Source organism: Piliocolobus tephrosceles, chromosome 17, assembly GCF_002776525.5.
Source record: "Piliocolobus tephrosceles isolate RC106 chromosome 17, ASM277652v3, whole genome shotgun sequence".
Taxonomy (NCBI): domain Eukaryota; kingdom Metazoa; phylum Chordata; class Mammalia; order Primates; family Cercopithecidae; genus Piliocolobus; species Piliocolobus tephrosceles.
Genome location: NC_045450.1, coordinates 32,964,836 through 32,984,989, shown reverse-complemented (window position 1 = coordinate 32,984,989; position 20,154 = coordinate 32,964,836). Strand labels below are relative to the sequence as shown.

At 45.5% G+C, this 20,154-nt stretch overlaps 1 protein-coding gene across 5 annotated transcripts in view; it reads left to right on the top strand.

The window, feature by feature from the left end:
* The window catches only part of ABCC11 (ATP binding cassette subfamily C member 11), an 82,283-nt gene that overhangs the window by 30,665 nt on the left and 31,464 nt on the right, over positions 1–20,154 (top strand). For all 5 annotated transcript variants that reach the window (XM_026456890.2, XM_031934494.1, XM_026456891.1 and 2 more), the window contains 9 exons: positions 2,943–3,116; positions 3,880–4,027; positions 4,206–4,354; positions 5,682–5,789; positions 8,056–8,307; positions 10,692–10,763; positions 13,345–13,469; positions 15,546–15,618; positions 18,572–18,775. In XM_026456890.2, the coding sequence (XP_026312675.1) occupies positions 2,943–3,116; positions 3,880–4,027; positions 4,206–4,354; positions 5,682–5,789; positions 8,056–8,307; positions 10,692–10,763; positions 13,345–13,469; positions 15,546–15,618; positions 18,572–18,775 (1,305 nt within the window). The remainder of the gene's footprint in view (positions 1–2,942; positions 3,117–3,879; positions 4,028–4,205; positions 4,355–5,681; positions 5,790–8,055; positions 8,308–10,691; positions 10,764–13,344; positions 13,470–15,545; positions 15,619–18,571; positions 18,776–20,154) is intronic.

Genomic DNA, 20,154 nt, shown 5'->3' with positions numbered 1-20,154 from the left:
ACATTTATTTATTTATTTATTTATTTCTTTATTTATTTATTTATTTTTTTTTTTATTTTTTTGAGCCGGAGTCTCGCTCTATCGCCCAAGCTGGAGTGCAGTGGCGCAATCTTGGCTCACCGCAAGCTCCGCCTCCCGGGTTCACGCCATTCTCCTGCCTCAGCCTCCCGAGTAGCTGGGACTACAGGCACCTGCCACGCCTGGCTAATTTTTTGTATTTTTAGTAGAGATGGGGTTTCACCATATTAGCCAGGATGGTCTCTATCTCCCGACCTCGTGATCCACCTGTCTTGGCCTCCCAAAGTGCTGGGATTATAGCCGTAAGCCACCGTGCCTGGCCAAGACTGAGTAATTTATAAAGGAAAAGAGGCTTAGTGAACTCATAGTTCCACGTGGCTGGGGAGGCCTCACAATCGTGGCAGAAGGTGAAAGGCACATCTTACATGGCAGCAGACAAGGGAGAATGAGAGAGTTTGTGAAGGGAAACTCCCCCCTATAAAACCATCAGATCTTGTGAGACTTAATCAATGTCATGAGAATAGTATGGGAAAGACCTGCTCCCATGACTTACCTCCCACTGGGTCCCTCCCACAACTTATGGTAATTGTGGGAGCTACAATTCAAGATGAGATTTGGGTGGGAACCCAGAGAAACCATATCATTATTTTTTTCAGTGATGCTGAATCATAATTACAGTACTTTCGATGTGCCTGAATAAAGTGTTATATATGCATTATCTAGCACCGTTCTCAAATCAATATGAGAAAGTAGCTTGTATTATTATTTCCATTTCACTGATGAGGTGATAGAGGCACAGAGAGGTGGAGTAACTTGTCTATGGTTGCACAGCTAGTAAATGACAAGACTGGGGCATGAGCTCTGACAATTTAGCTCTAGGACCCAAGATTACCTACTACTTCTGGGGTGACTTTGTTGTCTGAGACAGGTTCTCACTCTATCACCCAGGCTGGAGTGCAGTGATGCCATCATAGCTCACTGCAGTCTTGACCTCCTGGGCTCCAGCAATCATCCTCTCTCAGCCTCCTGAGTAGCTAGGACTATAGGCACACATCACCATGCTTGGCTAATTTTTAATTTTGTTTAAAGATGGGGTCTTGCTATGCTGCCGGCTGATCTTGAACTCCTGGCCTCAAACAATCTTCCTGCCTCAGCCTCCCAGAGTGTTGGGATCATAGATGTGAGCCACTTAGCACAGCCTGGGGTGGACTTTTTAAATCCTTTTCCACCAACTTGTAGGATGTTTCCAGCATTTGGCTGGTGTAAGCAGTGCTGTAATGAACATCCTTGTATGTGCTTCATCTAATGTGTGTGAATGTTTCTCAACAGAAAAATGAAATTGCCAGATCATAGAGTTTTGTGGAATTTTTAATTTTAAAAGATACTTTAAAATTGCCCTTCAGAGTGGCTATACCAATTTATGCTCCCTAAAGTACTTTTAAAAGTTTTAAAGGCTCCCACTAGGGCACGTCCTGGAAATTAGAAGGAGTTTAGGTGAAAGTTAAAAGCAAATCACTTTGTAAGGGATTCAGATTGGTCATTCTAGAAAACATTAGTGAATTGTTCTTTAAAGATTTCCCGATTTGGAATGTAAGTTTGTGTGTTTTTTTTGTTTTTGTTTTGAGACTGGGTCTCATTCCCTTGCTCAGGCTGGAGTGCAGTGGCACGATTACAGCTCATTGCAGCCTTGATCTCCCGGGCTCAAGTGATCCTCCCGCCTCAGCCTCCTGAGAAGCTGGGACTACAGGCATGTGCCACCATCCGGCTAATTTTCCTACTTTTTGTAGAGACAGAGTTTCACCATGTTGCTCAGGCCGGTGTCAAACTCCTGGGCCCCAGCGATCCACCCACCTTGGCCTCCCTGTGTCCGGCCAAATGTTACTTTTTATATAGCGTTGAGCCAGGCAGTACGTGTGGGAGGAGGGAAGTAGGCAGAAGAATCTATAACAAAAAAGAAAAAAAAAGCAGAAAATTTAATTAATATTATTAGTAGAATGAATAGAATGAAGTGAAGAATGGAAGCAATTCTCTGGAATATAGATATTAGTGGTGTTACTAAGCAAAAGGGGCTCACTGCCTAATGTCTAGAAGCCAATACTTTGACACTGGGTTTTTGAGAAAAGGAAAGCTTTTTATTGCAAGTTGGCTGACAAGGAGACAGGAGTCCAGCCCAGATCTGTCTCCTTGTGCTTGCTTTAAGACAGTGATTTTATTAGGAAAGATTTAAGGGGTGGATTCTGAGATTAGTAGGTGACTGGTAGAATGAGAGGGGAGGTCTGAAAAGCCCTTGTATATATGCAGTGATCTCTTCATGTCTCTTTCTGGGTCCCATTTGCAAATTCACGGGGAATTAGTATGAAACATGTGGTGGAAATTTTTAGGCTGTGACGTTACCAAGCTGGTTCTGCACAGACTCCAGTTAGCTGTACTGGTTCTACCGATTTTAGTCAGATCTGTTATCTTACAAGCAGAGGGACTTTCAGCAAGTTGTTTCTTTCTGTAACTGCTGTCCTAAAAACTCAAGAATATCTGTTAGTCACTGGTTTCTTTAACTCTTTGGGGCATGGTTTCAGTAGCAGTAGTAATAGTGGTAGTATTAATTGTAGTAAAATATCCCTTTTATTGATCACATTCTATGTGTGCAGACACTTTCTATGTCATTGAAATCTCACAAAACCCATATAAAGTATGTATAATTATTCCAGCTTTACAGATGGAGAAGCCGAGGCTCAGAGTGGTAAAGTAACTTGCTGAGGGTCACACAAACAGAGAGGAGAAAGATGTGAACCTGGGGTGTCTGTCTCTACTCTTCCACCCTGCCTTTCAAGCCTTCCTGCTAGGAGAGGGCATGGGAAGGCCACCTGCCACCACTTCTGGGTACCCAGGGAGGTGACACCTGTGCGCGTGGACTTGCTGTCTTGCAGGCCATCGGCTTCTTCACTGGTGACGTAAACTACCTGTTTCAAGGGGTGTGTTATGGACCCCTATTACTGATCAGCTGCGCATCACTGGTCATCTGCAGCATTTCTTCCTACTTCATTATTGGATACACTGCATTTGTTGCCATTTTATGCTTTCTCCTGGTTTTCCCACTGGAGGTAATGTCTCTCTTTGTCACCCATTTGATGCTGGGCCCCAGAAGTCCCAGGGCTCTGGAATCTGGGATAGCTCTGAGTGAGAACGTTGATTCTTGTTGACCTTTCAATCCATTGTGGATAAGATTCAGCTCCACTCCCTACCTCAAACTATTCTCTGGTCACAACATTTGGTTAATAAGTAAATAAGAGCTGAATGTGATGTGCAAAGTCTACCTCATAGCTTTCTATGGGAGATTATCTGCTTTGACGACTTTCCTTTGTAGATAATCTCTGTGCAAGATTTTTGTTCCATCTCTTCTACCCAGAATGTGCTGATGTAATAACACAGCCAGCATTTAACATCTGTCTGAGCACAGTATAATGGGGAAAGGGAAGCACATTTGTTGCCAAAGATTCAGGTGAAATAAAGTTGAGGAAACAGAAATGACTCTTGGATTATGTGTGCTCTGAATTATTGAAATTTAGTGTTTTCCTGAGTGCAGTCACTCTGATTGAAAGGTGATTTTAATTATTAGAGGATTTATGGTTCCAGAAGACAGAGGAACCATTTCAGTTTAGTTTCTGTCTAAGTAGCCACAGCCTGGACTCAGGAAAGAAAGTCCCCTGGGATGCCCTAAGGCATGGTGGCCTGGAGAGCTTTGATTGGAAAACCTCTCTTTGGAAATACACCCAGTTGCCCTACTTATGCCAGACTGAACCCTCCTACCTTTGTCAAAGGAAGCCCTTGCAGATCAACTCCAAACTTGCTGTATCCTGACTCCAGGTATTCGTGACAAGAATGGCTGTGAAGGCTCAGCATGACACATCTGAGGTCAGCGACCAGCGCATTCGTGTGACCAGTGAAGTTCTCACTTGCATTAAGCTGATTAAAATGTACACATGGGAGAAACCATTTACAAAAATCATTGAAGGTATGGAAAGTCTGGCTTCCTGCTCCAAACCTGGTGATGGCATGGTGAGCCAAGTCCCTCTCACCTCTTGGGGATTTTTTTTTTTTTTTTTTTTTTTTTGATGCTTTGGGGATGGTGCTGTGCTCTTTGGAGAATGTTCTTATGGTTATCTTTGGTGTATTTCTTTTTTATTTCCCAGACCTAAGAAGGAAGGAAAGGAAACTATTGGAGAAGTGCGGGCTTGTCCAGAGCCTGACCACTGTAGCCTTGTTCGTCATCCCCACAGTGGCCACAGCAGTCTGGATTCTTGTCCACACATCCTTGAAGTTGAAACTCACAACATCAACGGTAAGGGTTTGGGGGGCTTTGTTTTCTCCCCATCATGATCGGGAGTTTTCTCATGTGTCCTTTTTTAGCCATACCCCTCAAAGGTCTGAAGGCTTTGTAAATGAACGCTATATGTTCATTTTGATTTTCCAGACAAAAGTACAGCGCTGTCTTCCATCTCAACCCATCTTAAAAAGTGACATCTTGGACAGCCCTGTGGGCGGACTGGACAGCAGACCCATCAGGGGTGGGGGGGAGGTGGTACCTGTAGTTAAAATTCTGACAATTTGAATTACACCTTGAGGTTGAGGAGTTCCTCTAATCCCTAAATAAGGGCCCTGGAAGTGCACTTCAAATACAAAGGTATAGCTTCTTTGGTCTTTCCCTTCATGGTCAGAACCTGGCCCTGAGAAGTGGCCGCTGCCTTACAGGGTTAGGAATCCCAGCTCTTGAGCAGAATAAGATAGGGTGCTGCTCTTGGAGGGGTGGTAATCCAACTGGGGAAGCCAGGAGGCAGCACCCAGAGCAAGAAGGGAAACTTTGAGAGTCTGCAGTCAAGGGGTTGTGTGTGCCCCAGATGGCTGGCCCCTCTGCTTGGCTCAGGCATGCACCAGGGAAAGAGCCCCGAGAAGTCTGAGGGTGTTGAGGGTACTATAGAAGGAATACTTTCAGGGGCACTTGAGGCTGACACTAAGATGACACAAGACAGGTCTAGACCAAGGCATTTCTGCTCCATTGGAGTTCATTTTTGGATGGAGCCAGGAGAAGAAAGGAGGAGAGATGGGCATGGGTTGGAAGGTTCTTTCAGCACCTCCAGGAGGGCACCTTCTGGGGTCCTGAGAGCCTAAGGTGTTTTGCTATAGTCACAGTGCAGCATGGGTTAGGCATGAAGGGTAAGGAGATGTTGCATGTTAGAAAGAAAACAAACATCTAAGGCAAAGAAGAAGAAATAGGACCTTGACAGCAAGAATAGCACCAAGCTCCATTGAAAGGAAGCAGTGCTCACTCACACGAATTTTTTTGGTGTTTCCCAACTTTGTTCCTGTATGTACTTCATGATTTTTCTCACTATGCCAGTGGGGAACTGGGATGTGGTAGGGGCAACCTGCCCAAAGCTAGAGATGTCAGTGGCTAAGCTGCAACAGGGACTAGACCTTTAACTCTAAGACTCCAAGACGAGTGCTCTTTCCCCAGCTTTTTCCAGTCTCCCCCAAACACTAACTTAGCCTCTGTTGGATGAACCAACTGCTTTTGGATGCTGAGGATGTGGCTCAGGGATGCGGGTGCCAGGGAATGGTGGAAGCAGGAAGGGCCACGACCCTTACCGCCTCCTCCCCTTCTTATCCAGGCCTTCAGCATGCTGGGCTCCTTGACTCTCCTTCGGCTGTCAGTGTTTTTTGTGCCCTTAGCAGTCAAAGGCCTCACGAATTCCAAGTCTGCGGTGATGAGGTTCAAGGTAGGTGGTCAGGGGACTGGCTGTAGGCCCCCTGCTTGGACGCTCCTCTGCCTTCAGCCCCCGTGATGTTCCTCCCGAACATGTCCCCTGGCCAAGGCCTAGGTTGAGAGAGGGATTAACTAACTCAGTAACCTCCTATGCCAAGGCTGGTGTGGGGCCTGGGAAGACAGATGAATTGGGTCAGGTCTCAGTCTCCAAGGAGATCTTAGGATAGTGTGTCCAAACCAGGTCTCAGACAGATGCTCTGCAGACTTTATCCAGGTTTGCATAGAGTTACCCTGATAGATAGTTTTGTTTTAGAAAAACACCATAGGTGTTGCTTGCATTGAAACACTTGGACGTTTTATGTGAAAACCCAGATTTTTGAATTTTCTTGAATGATTAGAAGATCTAGTGACCCTGTACCATAGTCTACCATGGCCACACGCAGCTGGAGTTGAGGCGATAGCTGCCCTGTTTAGATGGAGGCATTTAGCTGCAGTTTGCTGCAGTCTCTACGATACCCTATTGCACCTCCAGGCCTGGAGCTGCATTTTAATTATCATGTATCATCTTAGAAATGGTCCACTTCACTTATTTATATAGTTGGCATCTAAGTTTGAAAACTCTAAACTAATTTTTAAAAGTCATTTTGTAGTCACCCCACTTTTATGTACATGCAGTTCACGACCTATTATCACTCATTCACTCATTCATTCATTAATGCAAAACAAAAAAATATTTATTGAACTCCTACCACAAGCCAGGCACAGAGAATACTGCATTGAACAGGGGTCCCTGCTGTCAGGGAGTTCCGATTTGGTATTGGAAACAGGCAATTAACAAGTAAATTAAGGATCAAAGAGGATTCCATCAGATCACATGAAGAGCCATGATGCCAATAAAACAATGTGATGTCCTAGAGCAAGCATGTCCAACCTGCAGCTCATGGGTCACATGTGGCCCAGGATGGCTTTGAATGTGGCCCAACACAAATTTGTAAACTTTCTTAAAACATTAGGAATTTTTTTTTTTTGCAATTTTTTTTTCTTTTTCTTTTTTTTTGGTTTATTAGCTATCGTTGGTGTTGGTGTATTTTCTGTGTGGCCCAAGACAATTCTTCTTCCAATGTGCCCCAGGGAAGCCAAGGGATTAGACATGCCTGTTCTAGGGAGTATGCTGGGGAGGGCTGGGGGCTCCTGGGAAGAGCCTGGTTAGGGAAGGCCCCTGCCAAGGTGACTGAGTGATGATAACCAGGCAGAGGAAACAGCAAGTGTGAAAGCCCTGAGGCTGGAACAAACTTGGCTGCTCTGAGTAACACAAACAGTGCTTTGCTTATCACCAGCCCAGCTTGCTTCCCTGACTTCTCAGCAGCTGTGAGAAGGCTCCTGCCGCTGCCTTCCTTCCCATGGGACACTGGGTTTGCCCATTCATTCTCCCCTTCTGTGCCTGTTTTCACCTGTGGAGGGGTCAGAGATGAGGAAGCCGCAATCTGAGCTCAGAAGGATGGGTGAGAGAGTCCAAAATGTCAGGAAGCATCCTTCTAGATCTCTTAAGCATATCTCCAGGTAGGGCTATGTGAATGTAACCTGACTTCCATAGGATCATACTCCCCTCCCATTCTTTTGATTGCTAGAATTTATGTCGTTCAACCCTTGTGCTTTATAGACAGGGAGCTGGAGATGCAGAGAGAAGTGACCCGCTGATGGTCACCTTTTGAAATGTATGACCCCAAATGACCTTTCCCCAGTGTGAGACACAGACAGAGTTTTTATTTTCAATAGCTACAAGTAGAATTTTTTTTTTTTAAGAGGTGGAGGTCTCACTATGTTCCCCAGGTTGGTCTTAGACTCCTGAGCTTAAGCAATCCCCCGACTTGGCCTCCCAAAGTGCTAGGATTACAGATGTGAGCCATTATGTCCAGCCCAATATTAATAGAATTTAATTAGAAAAACATCAGTCTTACGAATCAATGGCTGTCATCACTTGGGATGAGGCTAATGTAGGTTAGTCCTTAGTCAACCTCCTGAGCAGAGTTGCCATTGATAGCGCAGTGTTTGCAAATATGGAAGAGCGGCCCTGTGCTCTGAAATTTGGAAAACACTGACCTAGAATTTTCACCCGCAGAAACTGGCCTTTCCTAACTGGTGGTACTTCTGCAAACTTTTACTGCTTATTCAAAATTCAGAAAACCATACCAACTGGCAGGCTTGTAAAACTGGGAACACATTCCTGCTGAACTAAAGAACTGCGTTCCTCCTCCCTCTATTTCCTTTTGTCTTTTCAGAAGTTTTTCCTCCAGGAGAGCCCTGTTTTCTATGTCCAGACATTACAAGACCCCAGCAAAGCTCTGGTCTTGGAGGAGGCCACCTTGTCTTGGCGACAGACGTGTCCTGGGATTGTCAATGGGGCATTGGAGCTGGAGAGGAATGGACACGCTTCTGAGGGGATGACCAGGCCTAGAGATGCCCTCGAGCCAGAGGAAGAAGGGAAGAGCCTGGGCGCAGAGTTGCACAAGATTAACCTGGTGGTGTCCAAGGTAGCCTTGTTCAGGCCATGCAGGCAGGCTGCCTGCCAGGCTCTCAGGACCTGAGACTGGGAGCTTGGCCAGGTGCCCCACCATTTCCTTGGTTAAAAACCGCCCCTTCCAAGATCTCTCCCTTTAAAATTCAAATTTTTCGTGGAGGGCAAATACAGAATATCTTTCATTTTTTAGTGTGAATTAATCTATCATTTAAAATTTTTTTGGCTTAGGTAAGACCCAAAATAATATGAGAGTACTGTGTGCTGGTCCTTGGAAGGACCAAGGACCAGAAAGGAGAAGGCAAAGGAGACCCAGCTAATATTTATTACATTCCTCATATGTGCCAAGCACCATCCTGTGTTTGAATTCTGTTATTCTGTGAACTCACCTTATCTGGCTCTTTCTCTGCCTGATGTTTACAAAGATTAGCTTCCTGCTGTCTCCTCTTCACCCCTCGTCTTTTCTTCTCTGTTATCTATTAATGTAGATATTGATATCTAATAATAATTGACATAGAATAGATATAGATATTGATTCATATATAGTGATAAATGTCTAAAAGCTAGATAATACCTAATAGTAATAGGTGTTAATATCTAATATCTACTATCTCTTATCTATTTATACTTCTTTCCTTGGTGATCATCTCTAGCCCTGTGGTTTTAAATTCTATCTCTGTGCTATTATCTCTAACCTTAAAGTCTCTTCTGGACTCCAGACTCGACTGCATATATAATATCTCTCTTAAATGTCCATCAAGCATTTAAAATGAAATAAGGTTTTGATATTCACCCCTTTTAATGAGTTCCCTAAATCGTCCTTCTCCTGGGAGATGGAACCATCATCCTTCCAGTGGTCGAGGACCTGGAAGTCACACTTGATTCCTTTCCTTCCCTCCCTCGAATCCAATCCACCAGCAAGGCCTGTCAGCTTGACTTCCACATCTGCCCCGAACCTGCCGCCCTCACCATAGCCCCTCCACTGCCCTATCCCTGCCACTGTCATGCCACTCCCAGAACCTCCTTATCCACCTCTCTGCTCCCACTTTTGCCTTCTTATGAGTCTTTCACCATGCAGCAGACAGAGGAATTTTCCTTTTTTAAATAATTAATGTGTATTTTTTATTTCAATAGCTTTTGGGGTACAAGTGGGTTTTGGTTAGACGGAGGAGTTGTATAGTGGTGAAGTTGAGATTTTAGTGCACTTGTGACCCGATAGTGTGCATTGTACCCAATAGGTAGTTTGTATCTCTCACCCCACTCCCACCCTCTGTCTCTCTGAGCCTCCAAAATCCATTATACCAGGGGTCCCCGAAACCTGGGCGGTAGACCTGCACTGGTCCACAGCCTGTTAGAAACCAGGCCACACAGCAGGAGGTGAGCGTCAGGCCAGTGAGCATCACCGCCTGAGCTCCACCTTGTGTCAGATCAGCGGCAGCATTAGATTCTCATAGCAGCGCGAACCTTATTGTGAAATATGCATGCGAGGAATCCAGATTGCACGCTCCTTATGAGAATCTTGCCTGATGATCTGAGATGAAACAGTTTCATCCTGAAATCAATCCTCCACCAACCCTCAGTTTGTGGAAAAATTGTCTTCCATGAAACTGGTCCCTGGTGCCAAAAAGGTTGGGGACTGCTGTATTGTACTATGACAGAGGGATCTTTCTAAAATGTAAACCAATTCAAGTCACTCTCCTTAAACCCTTCAGTGACTTTTCACTGCCCTTAGAGCCCAGTTCCTCCAAATCGGTACCTGTACCTCTGACCTCTTCCCCACTAGAGTTCTCACAGCTCTGGGGCAGTAATGACACCTCCTCTGTAGAAGCCTTCCCTGGCTGACTCATCTAAAATTGCCTCAACCCCCAACTCTCTATCTGTCATAACAACCGACTTCATTTTACTCATATCACTTATCTCTATCTGGTATTTATTTATTTATTTATTTATGTAGTCTGTCTGTCTTCCCATCCCCTCAGCTTACATTCTAAGCTCAATGTGAGGTCTTCTCTTCATTACTGGGTCCATAGAGGAAACTCAGATCACTATTTGATCTGCATGCATTTATTCAAACATCCATTCATCCATCAAATAGTGGCTTTCCAAGGATTGCTGCATAGAATAGACACCAATCTGGAATTCAGGGTTCTTGCCACCTACCCGTGAGTTCCCCTCTGCCTTTTCCCTGTGATCTGCTTCCTCTCGGGTCACCCCTCCTGCCTCCAGGGACTGAACACAAAGTTCCTCTTGAGCTTTGCTTGTCTGAGGAGTCTTGGGCTCTGTGTGGTTGTTTTGTTTTCTGTGTGTTGTTTTGGGTTCTAAACAGTTGAGCCGCCCTGGGCAGGTGGGTATGCCAGGGCTGTGCTGTCCCAACACTTGTGTGTCCTCCTTGGTTTGCAGGGGATGATGTTAGGGGTCTGCGGCAACACAGGGAGTGGTAAGAGCAGCCTGTTGTCAGCCATCCTTGGGGAGGTAAGTGATCTGTGGCCACATGCGTGCCTGTCTGCAGGCAGTCCAGGCCCTCCCAAGCTCCAGTGCCCCGGGCAGGGTCCCCCACTGCTTTCTTCCTCACAGGAGTCTGAGCAAGTGGGGTTTTTATAAATCAAAAATGGTTGTGCTTGCACTGTGTGGGAGGTGCGTGATCAAGGTGGCCCTTTCTCTTCACCTTGTGGCAGCACTCCTGGTGCGGGCTGCCTCTTACATCACCTGGAGATCTGCCCTCACCTGTGCTCTGTGAGGATACAGGATATTAACTCAAAGTTAATATGATCATACAAATTATTTAACAGGGAATTGAGTCCAATCTCTCTTCCACACTGCAATACCCTGTTGCAATGGTTCCTTTAAAAAAAGAGCACAAAAATCATTTTGTAAAGCCAAACTCATAACATTGAGAGTGGGATGTATGTGCCTTTTAGGACAGGATCGGAAGAGAAATGTTGGGGGAGAAACAGGGAGAAAGAAGGAAGGAAGGCTGGGAAGAGGAGGCCTGCTGGATGGGATGGGGCAGTCTTACTCGTACTCCGGCAGTGGGGTACATATGCCTGCTAGGTGCACTTGCCCTTGAGATTTGAACCCCTCATTTCCATCCCCTGTGGACAAGTTTGAGGTCTGCTGCCGTGTGGACATGTGGCTCACACACCCTTTCTCCAGTTTCTTTTTTCTTTCTTTTCTTTCCTTTTTCCATTCCCTTCCTTTCCCTTCCCTTTCTTTCTGTCTTTCTTTCTTTCTTCATTTTTTTTTACACAGAGTCTTGCTTTGTCATCCAGTCAGGAGTGCAATGGTGTGATCTCGACTCACTGTGACCTCTGCCTCCAGGGTTCAAGAGTTTCTCATGCCTCAGCCTCCTGAGTAGCTGGGACTACAGGCATGCGCCAGCAAACCGAGCTAATTTTTGTATTTTTTGGTAGAGACGGGTTTCACCACGTTGACCGGGCTGGTCTCGAACTCCTGGCCTCAAGTGATCCACCCGCCTCGGCGTTCCAAAATGCTGGGATTATAGACGTGAGCCACCATGCCCGACCATTTCTCCAGTTTGAAAAAACCCCAAACCCATTCCCCAGATCCTTTGGGGTCACACTGCACACCATATAACGAACACTAAAAGCACCCATGACACCTGCTATGCATTTTTGATCACCTTCCCACAGGAGTCTTACACCAGCCCTTCCCCACAGAGCCCCAACCTCACCCCCTCCTGGGCTGCCATCTCTTCCCCCTTCTTCTTCTGCCCATTGTCCCTTGTTCCCCCATCACTGGGAGAAGTTTTCCTTCCTTTCTTTGGCTTTTCCCTCAGCTCCTTCTCCCAAATGAACATTGCCCAACTCATCCCTTCCTTGGAATGCGGTTGTGTTACCAAAGCCAGCTCTCTCTTAACGCATCAGCCACGTGCTGCATGGGAGATGGCCTTTCCCCAGTTTCTTCGCAACTGCAAGGAAGAAAGACTCCATTAAAAAAACCAGTAAAACTAGCTTCAGTACTTACATGCCAAGTCCTGTGCAAAGAGCTTTCCATTTTCCCCTTTAACGCTGGTCACCTCCCATGACAAAGGCACACCCATGATGACCCATTTACAGATGAGTACGTGAGATTCTGAGAGGTGACTTATCCAAGGTCATGCAGCAGGTAAGGGGTGAGCCAGGGCTGAGTCCCAGGTCCACCTGAGGTCAGAGCTCTGTTCTACATCACAGGAGCATTGCCCAGCAGCCTCCAGGCAAGGCCACCTCCCTACGCGCCCAGTGGTTTGTCAGTTTCCTATGCAAATGAGCCTGTCACTTTCCTTCTAATAAAGGAAGACACAGAGATGCCATTTTAAAGTTATTATTTGTTCAAGTCTGGCTCCAAACTAGAAGTAAACATGTCAGGGTATAAAAGAGAAAGGATTAAGAATGATGAGGTCCCATGTCAGGGTGCTGGGGATGAGTGTCTATCTCTATTTGTTTTTAACGTGTTGTTTTGAACTTCTGCAGAAAAGCAGGAAGAACACCACAGCAGGAATCCATATACCCACCATCTAGATGCAGCAGTTGATAGTTTTTGCATATTTACCTTACTATACAGACATATATTTTGTAGAATGCTTTAAATTACACAGGTTATAACACTTTCCCTTCTAAATACTTCATCATGGTGTCCAAAAGTAAGAACGTTTTTCTACCTAACCATGATAACATTATCCTACCTAACAATAATAATTCCATAATACCCAGGCATGCTCAGAGATAGCCTGGAAATTTTGGTGTGCACGGTGAAGATCATGGAGGCACTGGCTGCCAGGGAATGGGGCTGGGAAAAACGTTTGGGGTGTCTTTAGTGCAGACCTTGGATTCAGTCCAAGCGGGACCTGGCTGGTCTTATCTCCAGCTGCTTCCACATGTTCTCATGGCTGGTCCCTGCAACTCGCTGGTGGGCCTGGCAGGGCCATATTAAAAGTCCCTAGGAGAGCCCCCAAGGTCCTGGAGGGCAATGGGGCCCTGGGCACTGTGCCTGCTGAGCCACGCAGGCTCTGTCCCTTTGCCCACTTGGTCCTAAGGCTGGACTCATTCTGCCGCAGATGAACTTGCTTGAGGGCTCGGTGGGGGTGCAGGGAAGCCTGGCCTATGTCCCCCAGCAGGCCTGGATCATCAGCGGGAGCATCAGGGAGAACATCCTCATGGGAGATCCATATGACAAGACCCGGTAAGCTCCTGGAGGGGAAGGGGAGAGCACAGGGCATGTGGCTGGTCTGGGGGCACCTCCAGCTTTGAACGGTAACCTGACGACTGCTAACTCATGTGTGCTCCACTTACACTCATTATCATATTCACCCCTCATTGTGAAGGAAATACCATCTTATCAATTTTCTAGATGAATCAGCTGAGGCCCCAAGAGGTTAAATAATTTGCCCAAAGTCACCCAGGTGGTGGGATGTGATAGAGCCAGGATTTGAACCCAGTTGCTTTCAGAAACTTCATGCTTAACTATTATGCTGTATTGGCTCAAAATAGTCAGTACATTCTCCCCCCTCCAAAATTGCTGCAGTAGAACTTCATTTGTATTCGTTCAATCTTGGCCTCTAAGTGAAAAGGAAAACAAATGGGAGCGATGAGGTTCTGTGACATAGAGGAAACCGGTTTGAATCTATGGCCCCGTGTATCTCCCAAGTCTTGTTCATATCCCTCCTTTCCCTCTGTGGCCTCTCCCTGCCCTAGAACTCTCGGGTTCAACCTGCCCGAGACATGAGATTGGATGTCATGAGTGAAGCCTGTTCAGTGAAGGGTCCAGGAAAACTGCTCTGAATGCTACAGCTATGCTTCCAACTATGGTGGACTCTGACCTGTGACTGTTTGCTTGGTTTTGCAATTGGCCTCCGGTAACAACATAGATGTGGAGGTGTAGGAACTGGCTGTCTCTGTCTAGTTGTCCTGTGTACACCTCACAATCATGTCCAATGTCAACTCATGAGCACCCTGCCTGCTCAGCCCCATACACCTGGCTTCTTTTCCCAAATTGTGCAACTCAGTTTAATGGCATCACCCAAACCTTGCACCCTGGGAAGCCAGATGTCTCCTCCTCTGATTGCTTCCACATCTAATTGGTCACCGATTGTGAATAAGCCTGTCTCCTACGTATCTCTTGTATTTCTGTCTTCTCCATCTCTGCTTCTAGTTCGTTCAGCCTGTGATCTCTTGTTTGAACAGTTCCCACTGCCCCTGCCCTTGGGTCCCTGTCTCTAATCTCCTGCTCTGTTCCACCCCACGTAAGATTGTCTCCAGGGCAATCAGCCTAAGTTCCGGCTCTCGTCTTGTCATTGCTCTTCTTTATGGTCTTCTGTGAGACTGATAGAACTCATACAGAAGTTTTGAAATATCGGTTAAAATAGAAATGCACCAACCCTTTGACTCAGCAAATCCACTGTTAGGTATTTAATGTGTAGATATTTTCACCCATGAAGGCAAAGACCCATATACAAGGATGTTCACACTGCACTGCTCACAGGAGCAAAAGAGTAGAAACAATTCCAATCTCCATCACTAGGGCTCTGGTTAGATAATTTATGGTGCAACCGTATAATGGAATACTACAGTGCCGTTAAAACAATAATAACCTATACCTGCAGTACCATGCAGTACACATCTATATATAAATAGATTACTTCTGAATAAATACATAAGACACTGTAATAGTAATAGTGGATGCTTTTTTTTTTTTTTTTTTTTGAGATGTCTCCCAGGCTGGAGTACGATGACATGATCTTGGCTTACTGCAGCCTCCACCTCCCCAGTTCAAGCGATTCTCCTGCCTCTGCCTTTTGAGTAGCTGGGACTATAGGCACGCACCATCACGCCCAGCTAATTTTTGTATTTTTAGTAGAGATGGGGTTTTGTCATGTTGGCCAAGCTGGTCTCGAACTCCTGACTTCAGGTGATCTGCCCTCCTCGGCCTCCCAATGTGCTGGGATTACAGGTGTGAGCCACCACATCCAGCCAATAGTGGCTGCTTTTGAGAAAAGCAAATGAAAGTCAAAGATGGGAAGGAGAACTGCTTTTCATTGCATCTTTTTGTTCTGGTCAAATATTTACTAAGAGTGTGTATTAATTTAAAAGAAATGAAAGAGGGAAGGAAATGAAAAAAGCCTTCAGTGGTATACCATTAAACACAAGATCAAGTCTAAATTTCTTAGCATGAAAATCAAGACCACTCCTTTCGACACTGGGAAGGGTGATGGGCAGGAGGGCTGGTCCCCTGTGCCTTACAGCTCCCTGTCCTTCGCAGATACCTCCAGGTGCTCCACTGCTGCTCCCTGAATCGGGACCTGGAACTTCTGCCCTTTGGAGACATGACAGAGGTAAGAGGGAGGCAAGCCTGCTTGCTCTGTGTAATGTTGGTGCTCTTATGTTCACACTGCCTCCCCAGGCAGGGAAGGGAAGGATCCCAGCTCTTCCTCCCAAAGCAGCTGGAGTTTTTCCTGCAGCAGGTTCAGGAGGAGCAAAGCTTCCCTCACTGAGGGAGGTTGGGGCTCAGCTTATAAAGGCACCTGGAAAGGAAAGGGGGTACCTTACCCCACAGAGGTGGAGAGCTGACCTCAAGCTCCTTCTTCTGAAGCAAGAGCAGAGAGGCTGTGAAGATGAGAACCCCACCCCCATCACCCTTGCCCCACTCCAGCCAGTGCAACATCAGCCATGACCCACAGGGGCAATTTCTGGCTGTAACATTTCCCTGATAATTCACAATCTTTCACATCTGCAGTCACCTTAATACACATACGACCCTCACCCACGATAAAAGTGGCATTGCCTTCTTGATTTTAATGGTCTAATAATAGCTCAGTCTGTTGAACACTTACTACATACAAGGTGCTATTCTAGTGACTTGAATATAGTGTCTTAGGTGAGAGTCACAGTAATCTCAATAACCTCAGGAGGGTAGTTTTTAAATTCTTCTTCTTCTTCTTCTTCTTCTTCTTCTTCTTCTTCTTCTTCTTCTTCTTCTTCTTCTTCTTCTTCTTCTTCTTCTTCTTCTTCTTCCTCTTCTTCTTCTTCTTCTTCCTTCTTCCTTCTTCCTTCTTTCCTCCTCTTCTTCTTCCTTCTTTCCTCCTTTCTCCTCCTCCTCCTTCTTTTTCCCCTTCTTCTTCTTCCTTCTTCTTTTTTTGAAGGGGAATCTCATTCTCTCTCTGTCGCCCAGACAGAAGTGCAGTGGGGTGATCTCAACTCACTGCAACCTCCACCTCCCAGATTCAAGAGATTCTCCTACCTCAGCCTGCTGAGTAGCTGGGATTACAGGCATGTGCCTCCAGGCCCAGCTAACTTTTGCATTTTTAGTGGAGACCGGGTTTCGCCATGTTAGCCAAGCTAGTCTCAAACTCCTGGCCTCATGTGATCCACCCAGCTCGGCCTCCCAAAGTGCTGGGATTGTAGGCATGAACTACTGTGCTTGGCCTATTATTCTTCTTTTAAAGCTGGGACTATAAATTCTTGATGGCAGACAGCTCAATGATCATATTCAAGGTTGTTTCTTCAATAGGAAGAATAAGGTCTCATCTGTAAAATGGCATAAATAAGAGTACTGACCTGATCGGATTGCTTTGAGGTTTAAATGAGTTAATACAAAGTGCTTTGACTAGTGCCCGGCCTAGAGTAAGTGATAACTACTATTGTAAGAGCACAGTAGGCATTGAATAGTGTTTGATGAATAAGTGAATGAATGAATGGGGAAACTGGGCTTTGGCCAGATCAAGCAGATTGTCCAAGGTCACACAGTGGTGACCTGGAAGCACGGCAGGGACAGGAGGTTTCTCTGCCACCATTTCAACTCTGATTCTCTACAGAGACTTCAAGCAGTCAGGATAGAACAGGAACTAGGACTTACACTCCAGCTCCCACTTCCTCAGAGCCTGAAGGAAGGATGGGCCAGCTGGTGGCTGCCTGGAGCGCTAATCTGCAAAACATGCTCAGTAACTTGTGTTTTCACCCTCAACTCCTATCACAGCAGGTGCTGTGTGAGATGGTCCTTCCAGCATCAGTAAAGCTCCTTGCAGCCATTGCAGCTCTGGTCTGTTGAGTGGGTGCACACAGTGCAAATAGTCTTTGATGACACCCCTAATCCAGGCCAATGGTCCCACAAGTTGACAGGTGCTGTCAATGGAGATTAAAAACCTGAATAAGGCCAGGTCCAGTGTAACCTCAGCACCTTGGAAGGCTAAGGTGGGGGAATTGCTTGAGCCTAGGAGTTTGAGACCAACCTAGGCAATATAGTGAGACCTCATCTCTACAAAAAAAAAAAAAAAAAAAAAAAAAGAAAAGAAAAGTTTAAAAACATTAGCTGACTGTGGTGGCACCACCTGTAGTCCCAGCTACTCAGGAGGCTGAGATGGGAGGATCACTTGAGACTGAGAGGCGGAGGTCGCAGTAAGCCATGATTGCTTGTGCCACTGCACTCCAGCCTGGGCAACAGAGGAGACCCTGCCTCAAAAAACCAAATACATAAAACCAGAATAATATGTGAGACGGTGCTCTTACTTGGGAATGAGTGATTTATTTTATTATCTGAACTTTTAATAGTTTAATGTTTGCCTCCTAGAAGTTGATAGGCTTAGAAAAATTGTATTTAAGTAAGAGTTACAAGTTTTTAAAAGTTATGTATCTTTAAATTTAGATTTGGGGATACATGGAGAGTTACAAGATTTTTAATTAATTGAGAAGCAATTTATTCATCTCCTACTAACCACGTTTTGAAAAATATTTTTATTGATGCATAATATTTGTACATGTTTTTTGGGTACCTGTGCTATTTTGTTATATCTGTAGAATATGTAATGATCAGGTCAGGGCATTTAGGGTACCCAGCACCTTGAGTATTTATCACTTCTATTGTGCTGAGAACTTTTCGACTCCTGTCTACTAGCTCTGCTGAAATATACAATACCTTGTTGTTGGCTATAGTCACCCTATTCTGCTATCAAACATTAGAACTTGTTCCTTCTATCTAACTTGATGTTTGTGTCCATCAGCCAACCTCTCTTCATTCTCACCCCCCTTTCCTACCCCCAAAAATCCTTTCCAGTCTTTGGTGTCCATCATTCTACTCTCTACCTCCACGAGATCAGCTTTTAAGCTCCCACATATGAGTGAGATATATTATGTATTTTTAAGTCCGGAATGCCAAATTATCAGGTATCCTGGAGTGTGTGCATATCTTGGTCTGTACTGAGGGAGTTCTGTCTGCTACATCTGCCCACCCATTTGAGCGCACCTGGCTGTGCTTGCTCTCTGGACATGGTGCCTTTTACTGCCTGTCTGCAGATCGGGGAGCGGGGCCTCAACCTCTCTGGGGGGCAGAAACAGAGGATCAGCCTGGCGCGCGCCATCTACGCCGACCGTCAACTTTACCTGCTGGACGACCCCCTGTCTGCTGTGGACGCCCACGTGGGGAAGCACATTTTTGAGGAGTGCATTAAGAAGACACTTAGGGGGAAAACGGTCGTCCTGGTGACCCACCAGCTGCAGGTGAGAACCCCTCCAGGGCTCTGACTGTGATTGATGGATAACGTAGATCCTCAAGCCTCTGCCATTTCAGAGTGTGATTCCGTGACAGCCTCCCAGCACCTGTCCCTATCTCAGGCTAGACTCCATATTTGGGGAGGGCTGTAAAAAACTTGGATTTCCTCTGCTTTCCACACAGAGCGAACAGACTGGTAGAAGATTTTTGTGCTGGTAAAAAAAATTAAGAACAAATTTTATGGTCTCCTTTACCTTCAAAATTTTATGAGTAGACTTCTGCTTTTCAAGTTACAAAAAATGAAAACAGGCCCCGCACAATGGCTCATGCCTGTAATCCCAGCACTTTGGGAGGCCAAGGCAGGAGGACTGCTTGAGGCCAGGAGTTCAAGAGCAGCCTGGGCAACGTAGAGAGACCTCCCGTCTCTACAAAAATTTAAAAAATTAGCCGGGTGTTGTGGTGCATCTGTGGTCCCAGCTACTGGGGAGGCCAAGGCGGAAGGATGGAGTCCTGAAGGTCAAGGCTGCAGTGAGCTGTGATAGTGCCACTGCACTCCAGCCTGGGCAACAGAACAAGACCCTGTCTCAAAAAAAATCAATCAATCAATAAAAAAGAAAAGAAAAGAAAAAGAAGCCAACCTCTCAGAAAAGAATCCCCCAAGTCTCCCATTCTTAGATTGAGAGCCACCTCAGTGTGTTTTCTTACCGACGATGAGTGCAGTACAATGACTGCTTCTGGTGCTGCTTCTCCTGGGTCATTTTCCCTTGAGTATTTTCACATATGGCATTGGCCACAGTGCCTTATTATTTTCTCTCCCCCTTCTTCTTCTGTTTCTTTTTTTCTCACTCCTTATTTCTGCTTTACTATTTTTTTTGGTATAAAATATTTAAAACCTAAACAAGGTTTAGAAAATAATTAATAAAACCCATGTATCTACTGCCCAGATTAAACAATAAAACATTGATTCCACTCTCCAATTCTGTTGCAGTTCCTCCTCTCTGCTCTCCTGACTTTATTGTTTATTGTTTCCATGCATGTCTTCATACTTTTACAGCATATGCATGAATCTCTAGACAGGAAGAAATTCCTTTTGCATATTTTTTAACTTTATAGAATTTTATAGAATTTATTTTTTACTTTCTGTGCCCTTTGGTAGTTTCCTTTTCTCCCCTCAACATTGTGGTTTTTGAGATCTTCCACGTTGATACTTGTGACTTTATATATATACATATAATATATATTATATAAAGATATATATGTATATATTTTGAGAAAGAGTCTTACTCTGTTGCCCAGGCTAGAGTGCAGCAGTACAGTCTCAGCTCACTGCAGCCCCTACTTCCCAGGTTCAAGCAATTCTCCTGCCTCAGCCTCTGGAGTAGCTGGG